Source organism: Ranitomeya imitator, chromosome 2 (genome assembly GCF_032444005.1).
Source record: "Ranitomeya imitator isolate aRanImi1 chromosome 2, aRanImi1.pri, whole genome shotgun sequence".
In the NCBI taxonomy this organism is placed as follows: domain Eukaryota; kingdom Metazoa; phylum Chordata; class Amphibia; order Anura; family Dendrobatidae; genus Ranitomeya; species Ranitomeya imitator.
In genome coordinates, this window is record NC_091283.1 from 604,758,782 (window position 1) to 604,778,193 (window position 19,412).

Consider the following 19,412-nt stretch of genomic DNA (forward strand, 5'->3'; position numbering starts at 1 on the left):
GTAACAACTTATTTGGTGGCCTACCTTCTAACACTCTCGCACCCCTCTAGTCTGTCCTTAACTCTGCTGCCCGACTAATTAATCTCTCTCCTCGCTACACTCCTGCTTCCCCTCTTTGCAAATCCCTTCACTGGCTCCCAATTTCCCAGCATATCCAGTACTAACACTGACCTACAAAGCCATCCATAATAGTGATGAGCGAATATACTCGTTACTCGAGATTTCCGAGCACGCTCGGGTGTCCTCCGAGTATTTTTTAGTGCTTGGAGATTTAGTTTTTATTGCTGCAGCTGAATGTTTTACATCTGTTAGCCAGCATAAGTACATGTGGGGATTCCCTAGCAACCAGGCAACCCCCACATGTACTTATGCTGGCTAACAGATGTAAAACATTCAGCTGCGTCAATAAAAACTAAATCTCCGAGCACTAAAAAATACTCGGATGACATCCGAGTGTGCTCGGGAAATCTCGAGTAACGAGTATATTCGCTCATCACTAATCTATAACCTTTCTCCACCGTATATTTCCAAACTAATCTCTAAATATCTTCCCTGACATAATCTCTGGTCCTCCCAAGACCTCCTCCTCTCCTCCACACTTATTCGCTCCTCACCCATTCGCCTCCAAGACTTTTCCCGAATATCCCCATCCTCTGGAATTCTGTGCCCCAACACGTCCGTTTATCCACCACATTTTGATCCTTCAAAAGAAACCTGAAAACCCACCTCTTCATAGAGGCTTACAACCTGTAATGACCACACGGCCACCTCAACACCATTGGAGCTACTGCAACCCTCGACCTACTGTCTCCTTCCCCATAATCCTGTAGAATGTAAGCCCGCAAGGGCAAGGTCCTCTCTCCTCTGTACCAGTCTGTCATTGTTAGTTTTGTTTACTGTAAGTGATGTTTGTATTTTGATGTAACCCCTTCTCATGTACAGCACCATGGAATTAATGGTGCTATATAAATAAATAATAATAATAAGGTGCTGTTTTTATCATGATTTCCAATCCAAGTTTTTAGATTGCTCTAAATATAACAGATGTTTTATTCTCAGTGGAATTATTTATCCATTTAGGTAATGTTTGCATAAAGATCATTTGTTAGTAGTGTTGAGCGATACCGTCCGATACTTGAAAGTATCGGTATCGGATAGTATCGGCCGATACCCGAAAAATATCGGATATCGCCGATACCGATATCCGATACCAATACAAGTCAATGGGACATCAAGTATCGGAATGTATCCTCATGGATCCCAGGGTCTGAAGGAGAGGAAACTCTCCTTCAGGCCCTGGGATCCATATTAAAGTGTAAAATAAAGAATTAAAATAAAAAATATTGTTATATTCACCTCTCCGGCGGCCCCTGGACATCAGCGGGAGGATCCGGCGTCCGGCACGGCTTCTTTCTTCAAAATGCGCGCCTTCAGGACCTGTGGAATGACGTCCCGGCTTCTGATTGGTCGCGTGCCGCCCATGTGACCGCCACGCGACCAATCAGAAGCCGCGACGTCATTCCTCAGCTAAAGTCCTAGAATGAGCGCCTTCTAGGACCTGAGGAATGACGTCGCGGCTTCTGATTGGTCGCGTGGCGGTCACATGGGCGGCACGCGACCAATCAGAAGCCGGGACGTCATTCCACAGGTCCTGAAGGCGCGCATTTTGAAGAAAGAAGCCGTGCCGGACGCCGGATCCTCCCGCTGATGTCCAGGGGCCGCCGGAGAGGTGAATATAACAATATTTTTTATTTTAATTCTTTATTTTACACTTCCGATACCGATACCCGATATCACAAAAATATCGGATCTCGGTATCGGAATTCCGATACCGCAAGTATCGGCCGATACCCGATACTTGCGGTATCGGAATGCTCAACACTATTTGTTAGTATTCAATAACAGTATGAAATACCTAGTGATAAGAGACACCCAGTAGATAGAATTGACATAGGAGCATTGCACAAGATGACAATAGTTACTGGCAGTAATGTAGAGCTAACATGCTGCTGCAACAGCTAGAACTGATCATAACTCAGATACCATGTGTTTAGACTTTTAGATCAGTCAATACTGTCTGGTCCATCTAGGTAGTCATCAAGAACAAATAGGCTCCCTCTCTTGCCTTGTTGATGCCCTGCTTTGCTTCTTTTAGGCTGTACCAATGTCACAGTGTAATAGATTGCCTGTAGGTTTATCACTGACAGGAAATAATGCTTTGGTATACTGAGTATTACATAAGCAATCGTACATTGTATTGTGAAGTCCTCTAGTGGGAAAAAAAATAAAGTTCATTAAAGGATTGGCCATTCATTTTTTATTGATTGCCTATCCTTAGGATTGGTGGTGGTGTGACATCTGACAACCCCACCGACCAGCTGTTACCAGTGCCAGCGGTGGAGCAAAGTTCTCGGATGTTACTGGAACTCAACAGCTCTGTCATTTTTATAGTGGCAGCAGCTGGGTACTGCAGATCCACCCCTTATTCAAATGAATAGGGGGTAGATCTGTCTTATGCAGCCACTATAGTTGTAACTGAGCTGCTGTGTTCCAGCAGCATCCGAGAATTACAGGCCGCTATCGGTAAAAGCTGAATGGTGGGGTTCAGAGTCTCGCAACCCCAACGATCAGAGAACTGCAAGTAGGATGTTGGACAAATGCTGCACAGTAGGTAAACCATATGTTACGCAGAGTTACTGTTGTGACCTTTGCTAATTCATTATATATATTAAGTTAACTAAAATTAATGTTGAACTTTATTATTTTAGGGAAACTTCCTCATTTGCCTTTTTGTTTTAGATTTGTTCCTACAGGATGTTAAACCAACCTTGTTTAGTAAGTGCATGGCATTATTATTCACTGTATTGTTTGGAAAATTAAATCAAATTAGTCCATCTGTCCCAAAGTTTAGATTCTTCATCACTGTCATAATTATTTTGAAAAGTACAAGACAGTCACGAATATAAAAATGTTACAAACCTTTCAAGGTAACCAAGATCCAAACTTCTATTACTTATATTCAAGTGTGAAAGTAGTTCAAGACCTACAATAAAAGACAACAATTATTGTACTATTACTGCATCAAGTTACCATGTACTAATTGAATTAATGTTTGCTAATTCACTTTGTACTGGAGAAGCCAAGCTACATAGTCAATGTATGTACAATGAAATAAAAGCTGTAATATGTGAAAAATTCTTCTCCTCCATCATTTTTGGAGACAATTAACAATCCAGTTTGGCTTGGGAGGCTAATGCCACTATCAATATTAATGAGCTTAGTAGGGGGCATTTACATTATCCTGCTGATCAAGAAGAATCTAAGACATAAGCATGTGTGTGTATATGAACTGCCGAAATTACAAGATAGATATGTTTTTGATATGCAAATGCTGAAAAAATGGAAACAACATTTTCAGAACATCTTGATTTACTGCAGCACGGTGGCTTAGTGGTTCATAGATTGTAAGCTTGTGAGCAGGGCCCTCATTTCTCTTGATATCTGTTTTGATCTGTGTTTATTGTTATGCTGTGATGTCTATTGTCTGTACAAGTCCCCTCTAACATGTAAAGTGCTGCGGAATATGTTGGCGCTATAGAAATATAATTACAGTATATACTCGAGTACAAGCCGACCCGAGTATAAGCCGACCCCCCTAATTTTGCCACAAAAAACTGGGAAAACTTAATGACTCGAGTATAAGCCTAGGGTGGAAAATGCAGCAGCTACCAGTAAATTTCAAAAGTAAAAATATATACCAATAAAAGTAAAATTAATTGAGACATCAGTAGGTTAAGTATTTTTGAATATCCATATTGAATCAGGAGCCCCATATAATGCTCCATAAAGTTTGATGGGCCCCATTAGATGCTCCATATTAAATATGCCCCATATAATCCTGCATAAAGGGTAATAAGGGCCCCATAAGATGCTCCATAGAGATATTTGCCCTATATAGTGCTGCACAAGCGTTATGGCCCCATAAGATGCTCCGTACAGTCACTTGCCCCATATAGTGCTGCACAAGTGTTATGGCCCCATACAGATGCTCCATACAGCCACTTGCCCCTTATAGTGCTGCACAAGCGTTACAGCCCCATAAGATGCTCCGCACAGCCACTTGCCCCATATAGTGCTGCACAAGTGTTATGGCCCCATACAGATGCTCTGCACAGCCACTTGCCCCATATAGTGCTGCACAAGTGTTATGGCCCCATAAGATGCTCCGCACAGCCACTTGCCCCATTTGCTTTTGCTGCCATAAAAAAAAAATCACATACTCACCTCTCCGTCGCTCAGGCCCCCAGCACTTTTACCTGCTCCTCGTGCGGCTCCATCCTCAGCACTGACGTTCAGCAGAGGGCGCGCACTGACTACGTCACCACGCCCTCTGACCTGAGCGTCACTGCCAGAGGACGCTGAAGACGAAGCCGCACTGGAACGAGGAGAGGTAAATATCGTGCAGCGCTCCCCTCCCCGTATACTTACCTGCTCCTGACTCTGTGTCCCTGCTTCTTCCCCGGCGCTGCATCTTCCTGTATTGAGCGGTCACCGTTACCGCTCATACAGTAATGAATATGCGGCTCCACCCCTATGGGAGGTGGAGCCGCATATTCATTTCTGTAATGAGCGGTACCATGTGACCGCTCAGTACAGGAAGAAGCTGCAGCGCTGGAAGAAGCAGGGATGTCCAGGGACCGCGCCGGGAGCAGTTAAGTATAATTACACAGCCCCCGCTCCCGCTCCACTGCCGACCCCCAGGTATGACTTGAGTATAAGCCGAGAGGGGGACTTTCAGCCCAAAAAAATGGGCTGAAAATCTCGGCTTATACTCGAGTATATACGGTACACAGTTGAATACTGGTGCCAAGTCATGATTTTGTGAGTGGGTATTTTTCTGACCAACTCATACCCCAAAGTGAATTAACCACTTTAAATTTTCAATCCAGTTTACCTTTCTTGTATTCGGGTTCATATTCAAAGTCTACCACTGTTCTTTCTGTCTCAAGAAGATCAGGAAGTTCATTGGAACAACTGTTGTAAGTGGAAGAAATGAAGAACAGCAACAATTCTTATATTGTATTTGTTTGACATTATAATCGTATTAGTTTAGTTTTAATATTTGCACATAATAAATGTTGCTTACCCACTATGATACGCGGAGCTGAATGGGTCCACCCTTGCAACCAACTTTTATTAGTAGGGACTTTTGACCAGTATTCAAAATATTAATAGATTTGCCCGTTGCTTGTGCAATTAATTTCAATTGTAATTATAATCATATATAAATCTAACTCCTTCCCAAAATATGCCCTACATGTACAGCACCTGTTGGGTGTAAGTGTATGGAGCGGTTTATGGCACTGAGCCCACTCCATACATTGCGTGTGCTGGCTGCTAACAGCAGCAACCAGAGCAAGCTGTTGGGTTGCCATTAAGCTGCCATGGAAGGCATCTGACTGAAGGCTGCTGTTGCAGCAATCTGTTTTGACCCGTGACTGAACTATATAAGATATTGTACAATTCATTATATACTGCAAAATACTGCAGTCCAAAATTGGATTTAAAATAGTAAAAAAAAATAATTCAGAAATAAAGAAATACAAAAATAAAAAATAATTTAGTACTGTTACATCCTCAAAAGTCTGATCTATCAAAATATAAAATTATTATACCCTCCAAAAACTTTCCAATAAAAAGAAATGCAGGAATTACAGTTTTTGATTGATGCTGCTCACCCAATAAAATTCAACAAAAAACAATCAAAAAATATGTGAAGCAAAATGATACCAAAAAATCAGACAGCTTGACACCCAAAAAACAAGCCCCCCAACAGGTCTGTCAATAGAAAAATAAAAAAGTTCAGGATCTCAAAAAATGGTCACACAACAAAAAATGATTTTCATGATAAATTTCTGTTAATTAATAAAATAAAAAATAATGTAGCATTTGGGTATTGCTATAATCCTACTGACCTGAAGAATCATCTTAATCCGCAATGAATGATGTAAAAAAAAAACCCAAAAAAACAATGACAGAATTACTCACACTTTAAAAGACCTCTTAGGCTGCCGTCACACTAGCAGTATTTGGTCAGTATTTTACATCAGTATTTGTCAGCCAAAACCAGCTTTATAAAAAAAACGCCTCTTCTAACCTTGTGCCAGGAAACTGCAGAAAGATCATGCAAAATTTCTATGAGAGCTGCTCATAGGATTTTCTAGAGATTAGAGATGAGCGGTGTTCGAGTCGAACTGTTCGCCAATTTCAAATTTTCCTTTTACTCCTCCACCTCTTTTCTTTTTGCATCAATATATGTACTTGTGACTTTTCCATGTGTTTGTTGTGTCTTCTGAGCAGTTTGACAGCTTTTGGACACCTTTTAAGATGTTTTCATGGTGTTTGTATGTGTTTGTGTTTGCGTGCCATTGGTTTCAATGGGGTTCGACGATGATGATCAAATGTTAGACAAACATTCGTCGAACACGCCCCAATTCGACGAACTGAACCGAACTTGAACACTATGGGGGTGGCTCAACACTACTAGAGATGCAAATCAGAACCCCTGCTTCACTGCAAAATACCTTTAAAAAGATTTAGCAGTAGGGGTTGTGGTACATTGCTCTACTTTTCAGAGACACCTGCACAAAAATGGCCTGCATGGAATAGTCATCAGAAGAAAACCTCTCCTTTGTCCTCATTATAAAATTCAGTGTCAGAAGTATGCAAAAGAACATCTCAACAAGCCTGATGCATTTTGGAAACAAATCCTGTGGACCAATGAGGTTAAAATAGAACTCTTTGGCCACAATGATCAAAGGTATGTGTGGAGAAAAAAGGGCACAGAATTTCAGGAAAAGAACATCTCACCAACCATTAAGCATGGGAGTGGATCAATCATGCTTTGGGGTGGTGCTGCATCCAATGGCACAGGGACCATTTCATGGGTAGGGGGAAGAATGGATTAAAATAAATTTCAACAAATTTTTGATGCAAACATATCATCATCTGTAAAAAAGCTGAAAAGTTGAAAAGAAGATGGCTTCTGTAAATGGATAATGATCCTAAACACATTTCAAAATCCATAATAGACTACCTCAAAGGGTGCAAGCTGAAGGTTTTACAATGGCCCTCACAGTCCCCTGATCTGAGCGTCATTGAAAATCTGTTGCTAGAACTCAAAACAGCAGTGCATGCAAGACTAAGGGGAATCTCAAAGAACTAGAAGAATATTACAAGGGAGAATGGATGAAAATCCCTCAAACAAGAATGGAAAGACTTGTCTGGCAACAAAAAGCATTTTGCAAGCTGTGATACTTGAACTAGGTACAAACCATGCAGAGTGCCCAAACTTTTGTATCAGTCCAATAAGAAAATATATTTTTTAGTCTAAAATACAAATGAAATGTGTCATCTTTAACTTTAGGCCTTTTAAAGATCATTCCATCTTCAACTTGCTTAACTGTTCACAATATCAGTAATTTTGATCAGGGGTGCCCAAACTTTTACATGCCACTGTAGGTTTGTAGAGTTTGCAGAAAGTTGTCCCTTATTCATAAAATAACTTACTGGCATTAGGGATTCCACCACTGAGATGCCCATCGATCCCAAGAAAAGGGCTCGTTATCCCAAGAATGGGTGTAGAATCCCTTTTGAATGGAGCGGCAGTCTGCTCAACTTTCACTCCATCCATTGTCTGCGGGAAGGTTGAATACAGCACAGGACTATTTCCATCACTCCCATAGACAATGAATAGAGCAGAGGCTGAGCATACACATCTGTCCTCTACTCAAGGCAAGGTTCTTCAGATCTACATTCTCAGGATCCAGAGTCCCTTTCTCAGGATCACTGGAGTTCACTAGCAGATCAATGTCTTCCCACTTTTTACTGTTCTGTGAATGGATGTAAGTCATGGCTCCAGCAGGGAACTCTCCATTCTGAACTGTCTGCAGTGAGCCAAAATGTCTACAATCATTCTCAAAAGTAACTAATTGCATCTTGAGACAAGCTTATTGGAGCTGAAACGTCCCATGGGTAAATTAAAAGTTTATTTCACTGGGGGTGCTGCCTCACTCCACATATTAGACGACCATTATTATGGTAGGATCTTTTTCTTTTTATTATCACTCATATTATTAATTACATTCTAATTTTGATATGGCAAAAATGGTAACATTTGCTTCTACATGCGTTTGAGCCACTAACCTTTTAGAAAGATCATTAAGATAATCATCATGAAGGGTACTGCAAGAAATACGGCCACCAATGTCACTGTTTGTCTGACAACCTAGGTCCTGCCAAGACTAAAATAGAATGATAAAAAGAAGCTTAGATGACATGACCAAGTGCAAGTCAAAATGGAATTTGCTGTTGCTAGTCTTTCACTATATTTATACAGATTTATCATATTTGAATGATAATACCCCACGCTGATTGATTACTAACACATTTTTCAATCTTATAACAATATATGTGCATTCTTGCTAGAAGATTCTTGATGCGTTCATATCTTAGAAAAGATTGTTCAGTCTAAATTCAGCTTAAGCCCAAGTTTCCAAGGGGTTAAAATAACACGTGAAGTACAAATGGTTAACATGCTGGGTCCTTAAGGTAGCAAAGGAAAATATCTGATGGTATTACATCTTTCTCTTGTTTTTCCATCTGTGACTGTTGACTGCTCAGACGCACCCATACTCCTCCATCCCCTATTAACTGCTCAGACAAGTTTACCGGTTCTGTAATTGATTTTCTGGGATGATTGCCTGCCATTATAATCTACGAGAGTGCATGATTAGGTGAAGGAATAAGCAGGATTCCTCACGTCCTGGGCATCCTATGTAGAACCTATGGACACAGTCAATATATGGCTGTCACAGCCAGCGGTCCATTTAATGGTGAGCACTGAAAGGAATTATAAAAGCAGCTAATGAGGTGGCTGATCTTATTATTAAGATTATTTCCATATTATGTTCTGACTGTCACGTTATTGTGCAAAGGGGATGAATATTAATGCACTAATACTAGTACACACAGGCAGATATGTTATGCATAACCCATTTTTAGTAGGAGAAAGCCTTACCTAAACAAATGAATAGTCTAGAAAAAGAAAAAATCCATTCCCCACCCTTCTCTCTGTAGTCCGGCTCATATTGAGGCGCAGCAGGATAGTCACTTTTGGATACTTTCCCCTACTTTTTAATGAATTGTCAAGAGCTGACATTCTATGGTGCACATGATGAACATGATAATGAGGAGTAACAATGCATATGATTGTTGAGTAAATGGCATTGATTATTCACTAGGGAAGTTATTCTGCTGCCGAATAGCATCTCAATGTTATTTATGATATGAATTGCATACTGCAGCAAACTTTAATCTGTTGAAAAGATAATATATGGTAAATTAAACATTAACTACATTGCAAAATGATTTAACAAACCTCAGATGTGCTGCAATAGGACCCCTTGTCACCATCATCAGAAGGACAAATTGCATCCATACGCACAAGCCTTTGATGTTTAAACTTCTGACAGCTGTATATTTGCTCTGCGGATTCTTCATAGTCTTTCCTCATCTGTCAGAGAAAGGCAGAGAGTAAGAAATATTTAGGATAAATCTTATAATTTAACTGATTAACGCACAGCAAGCTGTATAAAGTCCAGAATTTTGTTCAACTCTATAAACACGATGACTGTATATACAAATAAGTGGGCCCTACTTGCACCCATGTAAATACATCTCAAAAGAGTCAAATATTGCTGTGACACACATATGTTCACCAGGGAATACCAAAGTTAACCCTACTACCAGCCTCCGGCAGCATAGTGGTTGCTACATAACTGAATACTGCTATGTGCTATGGGCTCACCTGGCAAGGTGGCATCTATAAGCCGTAGGTCTAGGTAAGCAGGATGGACCAGCACATTTGATGCAACGGAAAAAGACAGCACATGGATCAGTGAAGATCAGGATAGCAGGGTATGAAGGACAGTAAATGGGCAAAAGAAGCTAAAAGTACTAGATGCTGATGGACAGTCACATACAGGAACTGTGGTGAATTACATGCAGTCTGGAACGTGCAGCAGGGATATGGTTAATAGCAGAGACGTATGCAAACAAGAAGTTGCAGAATGAATATGGTTAATAGTGCGCATGAGCTAACAAGTACTTTGATAGCAGAAATGAACAATTTACTGGTAGTTTGAAACAGTAGAGCTGAGAGAGGATTCACTGGTCTGAGATTAGAAATACTGGTGGTTGCTGGAAAAAACAGACAAGAGTTTGTAGAAAAGAAAACTAGGCAACTGGCTGTAGGTGAGTAAAATGAATGATGAATCTAACTCCTGAGAAACATGTGGTACATAGTAGGACCTGTGCTTCCTGAATACTCAGGCACATATGGATGCCTGAGTCAACCATAAAAAGACCTTGAGTAATACAGTAACATCGGAAAGTTTGCAATTTTCAAACCTAATTTTTGTACCCTTAAATTAGAGAGTGCTGTCACACAAAATAGTTAAAGGGAACCTGTCACCCCGAAAATCGCGGGTGAGGTAAGCCCACCGGCATCAGGGGCTTATCTGCAGCATTCTGTAATGCTGTAGATAAGCCCCCGATGTTACCTGAAAAAGGAGAAAAAGATGTTATATTATACTCACCCAGGGGCGGTCCCGCTGCTGGTCAGGTCAAACGGACGTCTCCGGTCCGCTGCGGCGCCTCCCATCTTCATTACAAGACGTCCTCTTCTGATCTTCAGCCACGGCTCCGGCGCAGGCATACTTTGCTCTGCCCTGTTGAGGGCAGAGGATAGTACTGCAGTGCGCAGGCGCCGGAAAGGTCAGAGGCCCGGCGCCTGCGCACTGCAGTACTTTGTCTGCCCTCAACAGGGCAGAGCAAAGTACGCCTGCGCCGGAGCCGTGGCTGAAGATCAGAAGAGGACGTCTTGTAATGAAGATGGGAGGTGCCGCAGCGGACCGGAGACGCCCGTTTGACCTGACCAGCAGCGGGACCGCCCCTGGGTGAGTATATTATAACGTCTTTTTCTCCTTTTTCAGGTAACATCGGGGGCTTATCTACAGCATTACAGAATGCTGTAGATAAGCCCCTGATGCCGGTGGGCTTACCTCACCCGCGAATTTCGGGGTGACAGGTTCCCTTTAATAAATAACATTTCACACATGTCTACTTTACATCAGCACAATTTTGGAAACTTAATTTTTTTGTTAGGACGTTATAAGGGTTAAAAGTTGACCAGCGATTTCTCATTTTTCCAACAAAATTTATAAAACCATTTTATTAGGGACCACCTCACATTTGAAGAGAGTTTGGGGGGTCAATATGATAGAAAATACCCAAAAGTGACACCATTCTAAAACTGCACCCCTCAAGGTTTATTAACCCTTCAGGTGCTTCACGAGAACTAAAGCAACGTGGAAGGCAATGATGAACATTTTAAGTTTTTCACAAAAAATTTACTTTGGAACTATTTTTTTTATTTTAACAAGGGTATCAGGAGAAAATGGACCACAAAACTTGTTGTGCAATTTCTCCTGAGTACGCTGATACCCCGTATGTGGGAGAAAGCCATTGTTTGGGCTCATGGCAGGGCTCAGAACAGAGGGAGCACTGTTTGACTTTTTGAATGATGAAATTGGCTGGAATTAATGGAGGGCGCCATGTCGCATTTGGAGACCCCCTGATGTACCTAAACTGTGGAAACCCCCCAATTCTATCTCCAAACCTAACCCCAACACACCTGTAACCCTAATCCCAACCATAACCCTAACCACAACCCTAACCCCCACATATCCCTAACCGTAATCCCAACCATAACCACAACCATAACCCTAACCATAACCCTAACCGTAATCCCAACCATAACCACAACCATAACCCTAACCATAACCCTAACCATAACCCTAACCCCAACACAACCCTAAACACAACCCCAACCCTAACCCTAGCCCCAACTGTAACCCTAGCTCTAGCCCCAACCCTAACCCTAGTCCCAACCTAACCCTAATGGAAAAATGAAAATAAATACTTTATTTTATATGTAGGGTCCATGGACACCAGAGGTACCCGGGGGGGGGGGGGGGGGGGGTTGGGGGTCGGGGGACCCAATTTCTCTCTTTGATGTACAAGATCATATCAGAGGAGAGAGAAATTAATTGGGAAATCAGATGTTATTTTGCAGTCACCGTTATTCCATGAATAACGGTGATTGCAACACTGGGTTCGGTAAAAATCGACCCAAATCATGTCTCAGAACCCAGAGAATTTCTTGACGCTGGGGGGCGCGATAACCTTATTTCTCAGCGCCGATAAAAAGCGGCGCTGAGGAATAAGTACCCATAACTGCTGATGTTAAAAGGCGTATCGGTGGTCGTTAAGGGGCTAATCATCCTTTGTTTGCTTTGTTCTTAAACTGTTTATTGAATTCTTCTATTGAAAGTGCAGCCATTATGAGTGCCTGCATCACCTTGAGTAAACCTGTTTAAATGTAACCCTATCTGTGTCAGTCACTGTGCTACTCTCAGATGTGAAGTAGTGATTGAGATAAAAAAGCCACGCATAAAAATGGACCCGCTTTGCATGACCAAATCTCATCTTACCATCCAGATCTGTAGAGTTGCCTCCAAACTTCGAATCTCCTGTTTGAGTTCCGAATTAGATTCAGTAAGATGCATAACTTGTTCTCTTAGTGAATCCTTCTCATTCAAAAATTGCGAAATCTCAGCTTGAACCATGTCTCTAGCTCTGTATGCCTGCAAATGAAAGAGTGCAAAGAAAGTTTACCAACAGAAAACACCTAGCCAGAATAGTAGTTGCTTCAAAGTTGATCCAAAGGTAGTAAGAAAATTATATGCAAACATTTTTAAATTTAAATGGTTCTATTTTTTTCGGCTGTATTTTTAATTTAAAGGTCAGATAACTTAGTAGAGTAGATCTTTTTTACATTGTGCTACCTGGTCACGCTCCTTCTGGAGTTCAGACACTTGATCATGGAATGCGTCAGTTTTTTTCTTCAAAATGTCATTATTATCCTGTAAATGTCGATAGTTTTGCAGCATCGTCTCTTTTTCCTCTTTCCACTAAAAAAATACAATTTCCATGATATTATCACTTGGACAATCCAAACCATTAGTTCTCTCATAGTACTTCTCTCTTAATACTGAGAAAAAATCACTATCATGATCTAGGACCAAGAGGAATAAGAAATTTTCTTGTAGAGTTATTATGTGTAAATTATGTGAAAAAATAAGTACATCCACTGCTTATACTGTATGGTGTTGAAAAATACTAACCAAAATATGGACATTTGAATGAGAAAGCGCAACTTAACATGCAATTTGGTTAGTTCCATGTGACCTTTAGAACAGATATTACAGTATATACAGCTCTGGCAAAAATTAAGAGACCATCACATCAAAACCCTGTCATGGGCAGCCCAATCTCCAAACCTGAACCCTATTGAAAACCTCTGGAATGTAATCAAGAGGATGATGGATAGTCACAAGCCATCAAAGAACTGCTTACATTTTTGCGCCAGAAGCAATGTGAAAGACTGGGGGAAAGCATGCCAAGACGCATGAAAGCTGTGATTAAAAATCATGGTTATTCCACAAAATATTGATTTCTGAATTCTTCCCGAGTTAAAACATTAGTATTGTTGTTTCTAAATGTTTATGAACTTGTTTTCTTTGCATTATTTGAGGTCTGAAAGCACTGTTTTTTTTTTTAAATTTTGACTTTTCCTTTTCAGAAAAAAATACAAAATGTATTGCTTGGAAATTCAGATACATGTTGTCAGAAGTTTATAGAACTTCTTCAGGAGGCGTCCAGAAGAGCGGCGAAACGTGCGTTGAGGTGGCAGGTGGGGATCTACAACTTACCAACCATACTTCATGTAAGTTACATTGTTTATTTTTGCACTTAAATACTTATAGTTTACATACGTAGTACGCACTATTGCACTTTATCTCTGGCTCAGATATACAGCACGTATTACTGCCCTTTACTTCAGGCTTGACCGATCATTTGCATGGACCTATATGGGAGATGTTGTTGCTGTAACTAGCCTTAGTAGTTGTGCCGCATTTTTTATATATTGGGACCCCTGATGGGACCATTTTAATGTAGACTTGATATTTGTTGGTATTTTCTAGTGCACTTTTTATGTACTATATGTATAAAATATTGCTAATTTGGAATAGATATAATTCATAACATCCCCTGATCTCTATTTTCATTCTTTTTGATTAGTAAATTTTGTAAGATTTTTTAATATAAATACTCTCTGACCTTTTTCTGGTGCTTAATTTATGGAAAGGGTTACATGTGGTTATTTTCCACTGTGCTTCCCATGTGACAGCAGAAGACATTTTGGACACAGGAAGTAGCCTGAGCAATTGGGAACTGCAGCAGTGGGGATGAAAATCAGTGCACCCGGTGGGGTGTCTATGAATTAGTAATGTAGAGATTCTCTGGGCTGGAAAGTTGTATTAAAGAATGAACAAATAAATATACATACCAGCTTTTCAGATGCCTCAACAGTGGCAATTTTCTTTCGGGCTGTCCTTAGCTGAGCCATTAACACTTCTGAATCTGGTAATGTCTCATCTGAAGACGGTTTTTGTCCGTCCACCTTAATGCAAAATAATCAGCAAAGAAATAGGGAATTTAGAAAAAAAGCATTCTCATGTTACTTTGACTACTTAAATAATGACTATTTTGTATGGTATTTTTAACCATATGTTTAAAATGTTGTAACTTTTATGCCTTTTGTGCCCGACTGAATGCATGCATGTTTATAGTAACATTTTAGGCTATTTTTTTTTTTTTTAAATCACAGCAAAACATAAGAAAAACAGTATTTGTCAACTTACCTTTAGGGTATATATATACACATAATGTCTTTTAGACATCGGCATACCCACATTGTTTATGCAGAAGACGGTACAGGAAAACGCCGGTTATGTTTTCCCTTAAACGTCTCTTTTGAGTCACCAAAAGAATAGATTGGTCACTTCTTTAGCTGCTTCACAGTTTTTAAAGCCTGAAATGCTTAGAAGAAGATACAAAAGCCAGAATATATGGGAAGCAAGTTGTTTTGACATTACTGTGTATATGTTCATTTTTTATGGTGTTTGGTGGAATTCGCCTGGAAAAGGTGTCATGTGCACATACCCTAACTCTTATATCAACAGGATCAAACTAGCAGAGGAAAATAAAGCAGTAAATAGGATTTGCTATGCTATGTGATCACTGCTAGGCACAATGGGGAAGCCAGCCTGCCTGTGCTCGTGGTCATGTGAGCTTTCTCCGACTGATGAAATCTTCTGCAATGTGTAAGATGGAGACAGCCATTTTGTCAGTTAGAGCTAAGAGAATCACAAATTGTTCAGATTCACCAGGTTTACCAAATTCCTATCAATTCAGAACAAATATTATTTCCACCAAATCAATTTGCTTTTCTCTCATAATTAGACACAGTCTGTGGGGATTGTGTTGCGTAGACTAGAGGTCAAACATTATTAGGCTCATCTCAGCAACATCAGGCTAAAAAATTCCATTAACGTGTATGGGAGCGCCAGAGGTATCAATCTGACATGCCGATTTCGGATTGATGATCGTATTGTCTCCCAGAGATAAGCCGTCTCCAAAATCATGGAGAGCACAGGAGCACTCGGATGGATGAGCTCTTCTGTGTATGGAAGAGACAGGTAAGATGGCTGCTAGTTGAGCTATTGGCTGAACCATCTTTCATCCAGCAGCCATTTAATGTGCATGGCAGGCCTTACACCTGAATGTCAAGGATGAAGGAAGATTACAGATTATGTACTTTGTAAATAACTTGTGGTGCTGCATCAGTTAATCTTTTTTTTTTTTAATTTCTCATCAACTTTATACTCTGCTATCTCGGCAGTCCCATAAACAATAAATGGGTTGGAGATGCAGATGCTGTTTAACGCTACTTTCACATGTTCAGTAATCATCATTTAGAATGGATCCAGCAGCAATTTGTTAACAACTTGTTTGTCCAGCTAAAAAAAACCTGATTTCCACTGAATCCATTGAGACTGATTAGTTAAATAGCAATCAGTTTTGTCCCAATTGAAACTGATCCAGTGAGCTAAATAAGAATCCTTTTCAAATGAAAGAAAAACTGATGGCTATTTAAGGCTACTTTCACACATCAGGTTTTTTGTTTGAGGCTAAATCTGGCTCTTTGGAAAAAAACCGGAACCGCAAAAAATAAAAACCGGGACCGGTTTTTCCCCCAATTGACTTGTATTAGCGCAGGATTGCGCCGGATGGCCCAGCGTTTCTTCTGTTTTTTTTCCGGATCCGGCGAACATTCGATTCCGGCGTCTTGAAAAAACATCTACTGTAACGTTTTTTGTCTCCGGCGAAAAAGCCTGAAGCACCGAATCCGGCGCTTCCAGCTGTTTGCTAGAATAGAAGCCTATGGGAGCCGGAAGGTGCCGGATCCAGAAAAAGCAGGATCCGGCGGCCTGATCCGTTTTTTTAACTGAGCATGCTCCAATTTTATTTTATCCAATAATCTAGATAGGCTAACCGGATCCGTCAAAAAACCGGATCCGTCACATCAGTTTTTCACAATCTGCGCCGGATACCAGTTTTTCCAACATTCGCCGGATTTAGCCTGAAACAAAAAACCTGATGTGTGAAAGTAGCCTAACTGATCAACTTCTCATAGACTTCAATGGCAAAAAAACCTATATCCAGTTGAAATAATTTTTTAGCTAGACAAAAAAGATTGTTAACAGATTGCTGCTGGATCTGTTTCAACTGATGATTACTGGACATGTGAACATGGTTTAATTCAGATGGAGCCCCTTATTGAGTTCAGGGAGGGATTTTATAGCCATCCAAACAACAGCAATCAGTAAGGTTTCCATTTCATCAGGAATAACTAATAATGCATAGAGCCCCTTCAATAAAATCTTTAAAAAGGTAATTAAATTGACTAAAATACACAATAATAAAGAAAGCAGCACGAGAAAGCAAAACTGAGAAGATAGAAATAGTACTGTAACTGATATAGGCAGAGTTGTTAATACATTTGCTAATATACCGTACTAATGGGTATAACTACCAGTGCAGCAGTAATAGCAAGCTGCTATGGGGCTCAAACAACTAAGGAGGTCCATTTTTACACAAACATAAGATGCTTGGCCAATAGAAGGTTTTTTTTGAAAATTCATCTTTTGAAATAAAAGAATAAAAATAAAGATAATTCTCCCTGTCATATCCTGCAGGATAAACTATAAAATATTGCAATGTGTTTAATGTTTTATCACATTTGCGCAATTAAGAATTGTATTATTTTTGGGATAGGTTGTAGTTTTTATTAGCACCATTTTGAGGACACACCATTTGTGGATCTTTTAGTTCTGGTCCCTGCCAACGCTGCAATAATCGCTTTTATAATGTGCCCCCTCATACCTCGAATTAGACCTGGGGGCAGGTCTTTTCCCCCTGACACAGACGCACCACAGCTGTCACTCAAGGCCTCTGCGTGCCGGGCGCCGCCTCCTCTTCCTTCATTAGCGTTCCCGGTACCTGTGCTGTTAGTTTTTTTCGGGCATGCGCAGTTGCGCTGCCCTTCGAACTTACAGCGCAGTCACCAGGGACGCTAATGAAGCAAGAAGAGGCGACGCCTGGCACGCAGAGGCCCTGAGTGACAGCTGTGGTGCGTCTGTGTTAGGGGGAAAGACCTGCCCCCAGGTGTAATTCGAGGTATGAGGGGGCACATTATAAAAGCGATTATTGCAGCGTTGGCAGGGACCAGAGCTAAAAGAGCCACCCTGACGAAGCTGCCTAGCTGCAGCGATACGCGTGGGATTCTCCCACACCATCTCCTCCATCTCCCACTTACCTACCAGCATGGGGTTTTTTCTTCCGGTGTCCGCGCTGATCCATTTCTCTGGATCTCCACTCTTTGTGAGCATATTCTACATATAGCTTGGCCTCATTAGCAATAAGTTGCCATCAAGCTGTGTTCTCACAGCAGGTATATTCAGCCTTTGGCTTGATACCGTTTTCTATCTCACCCTTGCAAGCACCCCCTGTGCTGCTGTATATTGGGCTTTCATCTTGGCTTATATCCAGTGACTATTGAATAGCACGGGGTTTGGTGCGGTTGGTCTGTGACAACTCTGGGGACGCCCTGTTTGTTGCCACTCCTGGTGGGTGTATGTATATACATGGTTAATACCAGTTATTTTTTCTCAGGCTTAAATGTATACCTTGTATTGTATTTAACTTTTTTGTACTGATATATATATATATATATATATATATATATATATATATATATATATAGTTATTGTACTAGTATCCATTTTTTGCCTTTCTCTGGTTTAACATCACATGGGGGAATGGTGTGTTTGTGTTTGATCCTTATGGATCAGGTTTTAATTGGTTTTATATTTTGTATGTCCTTTGCTTCTACACAATAAAGTTGGATTTTATTATCTATATATTGCAGGTGTGCACGCATTTATGTAGTGTCTTTCTTCCCTTGTTCACTAAAAGAGCCACCTTGACAGAATGCAGCAATAGTTCAGCACAAGGTGGCTCTTTTAGTTAAAAACGCCTTTGGTGACAGGTTCCCTTTAAACTACTAGGATCAAAGCATGATTGCATACAAGTACAACTAAATCACTCTCCTTTCTCATTGCTCATGCATTGGCAAGTTTATTATTATTTTCAATAGGAATTCTAAGTGGCAATCTTCATTTAGTTAGAGCAAGTATCGATTTGGAAAAGATGCGCAGTGGACGTGGGATTTCTATAAACCCCATCCACTGTGCTTGTAATGTAGAACGCAGCGCTTTTGATGCAGTACAGGTGAGTTGCGTCCAAAATGCTGCTCTTCCTGATCATAGGGATGTACCCTAAACCATTGGCATTCTTTTAAGCGTTTATTCTGATAAACAAAGTGTCTTTAGGCCAAAAAATATGATACTGTTCATAATTCATATGTACAGAACTTATAACTAGTTTCTCACCAATCTAGTCTGTCTTTCCAAGTTCTCTTTTAGTGTCTTGTTTTCTTTTTGAAGAACTTGCAACTCTTCTTCACACTGGTCACGGGTTGTCCAGCTTTGGGCTAATTGTAGCTCCATTCTCACTCTATGTAGCTCCTCTTTCACAGAATAGAACTATAGAAAAAGATTTAATACTAGATTTATTATTCATATATACAGTGGGGCAAAAAAGTATTTAGTCAGTCAGCAATAGTGCAAGTTCCACCACTTAAAAAGATGAGAGGCGTCTGTAATTTACATCATAGGTAGACATCAACTATGGGAGACAAACTGAGAAAAAAAAACCCAGAAAATCACATTGTCTGTTTTTTTAACATTTTATTTGCATATTAT

The 19,412-nt window shown here is 40.4% G+C and overlaps 1 protein-coding gene across 2 annotated transcripts in view; it reads right to left on the reverse strand.

Moving 5' to 3' along the window:
• CARD14 (caspase recruitment domain family member 14) overlaps positions 1 to 19,412 on the reverse strand; it is a 152,673-nt gene that overhangs the window by 46,130 nt on the left and 87,131 nt on the right. For both annotated transcript variants that reach the window (XM_069752427.1, XM_069752426.1), the window contains exons 5-12: positions 19,041 to 19,193; positions 14,534 to 14,647; positions 12,969 to 13,094; positions 12,615 to 12,767; positions 9,440 to 9,574; positions 8,206 to 8,303; positions 4,955 to 5,034; positions 2,980 to 3,043 (exon numbers count right to left, since the gene is read on the reverse strand). In XM_069752427.1, the coding sequence (XP_069608528.1) occupies positions 2,980 to 3,043; positions 4,955 to 5,034; positions 8,206 to 8,303; positions 9,440 to 9,574; positions 12,615 to 12,767; positions 12,969 to 13,094; positions 14,534 to 14,647; positions 19,041 to 19,193 (923 nt within the window). The remainder of the gene's footprint in view (positions 1 to 2,979; positions 3,044 to 4,954; positions 5,035 to 8,205; positions 8,304 to 9,439; positions 9,575 to 12,614; positions 12,768 to 12,968; positions 13,095 to 14,533; positions 14,648 to 19,040; positions 19,194 to 19,412) is intronic.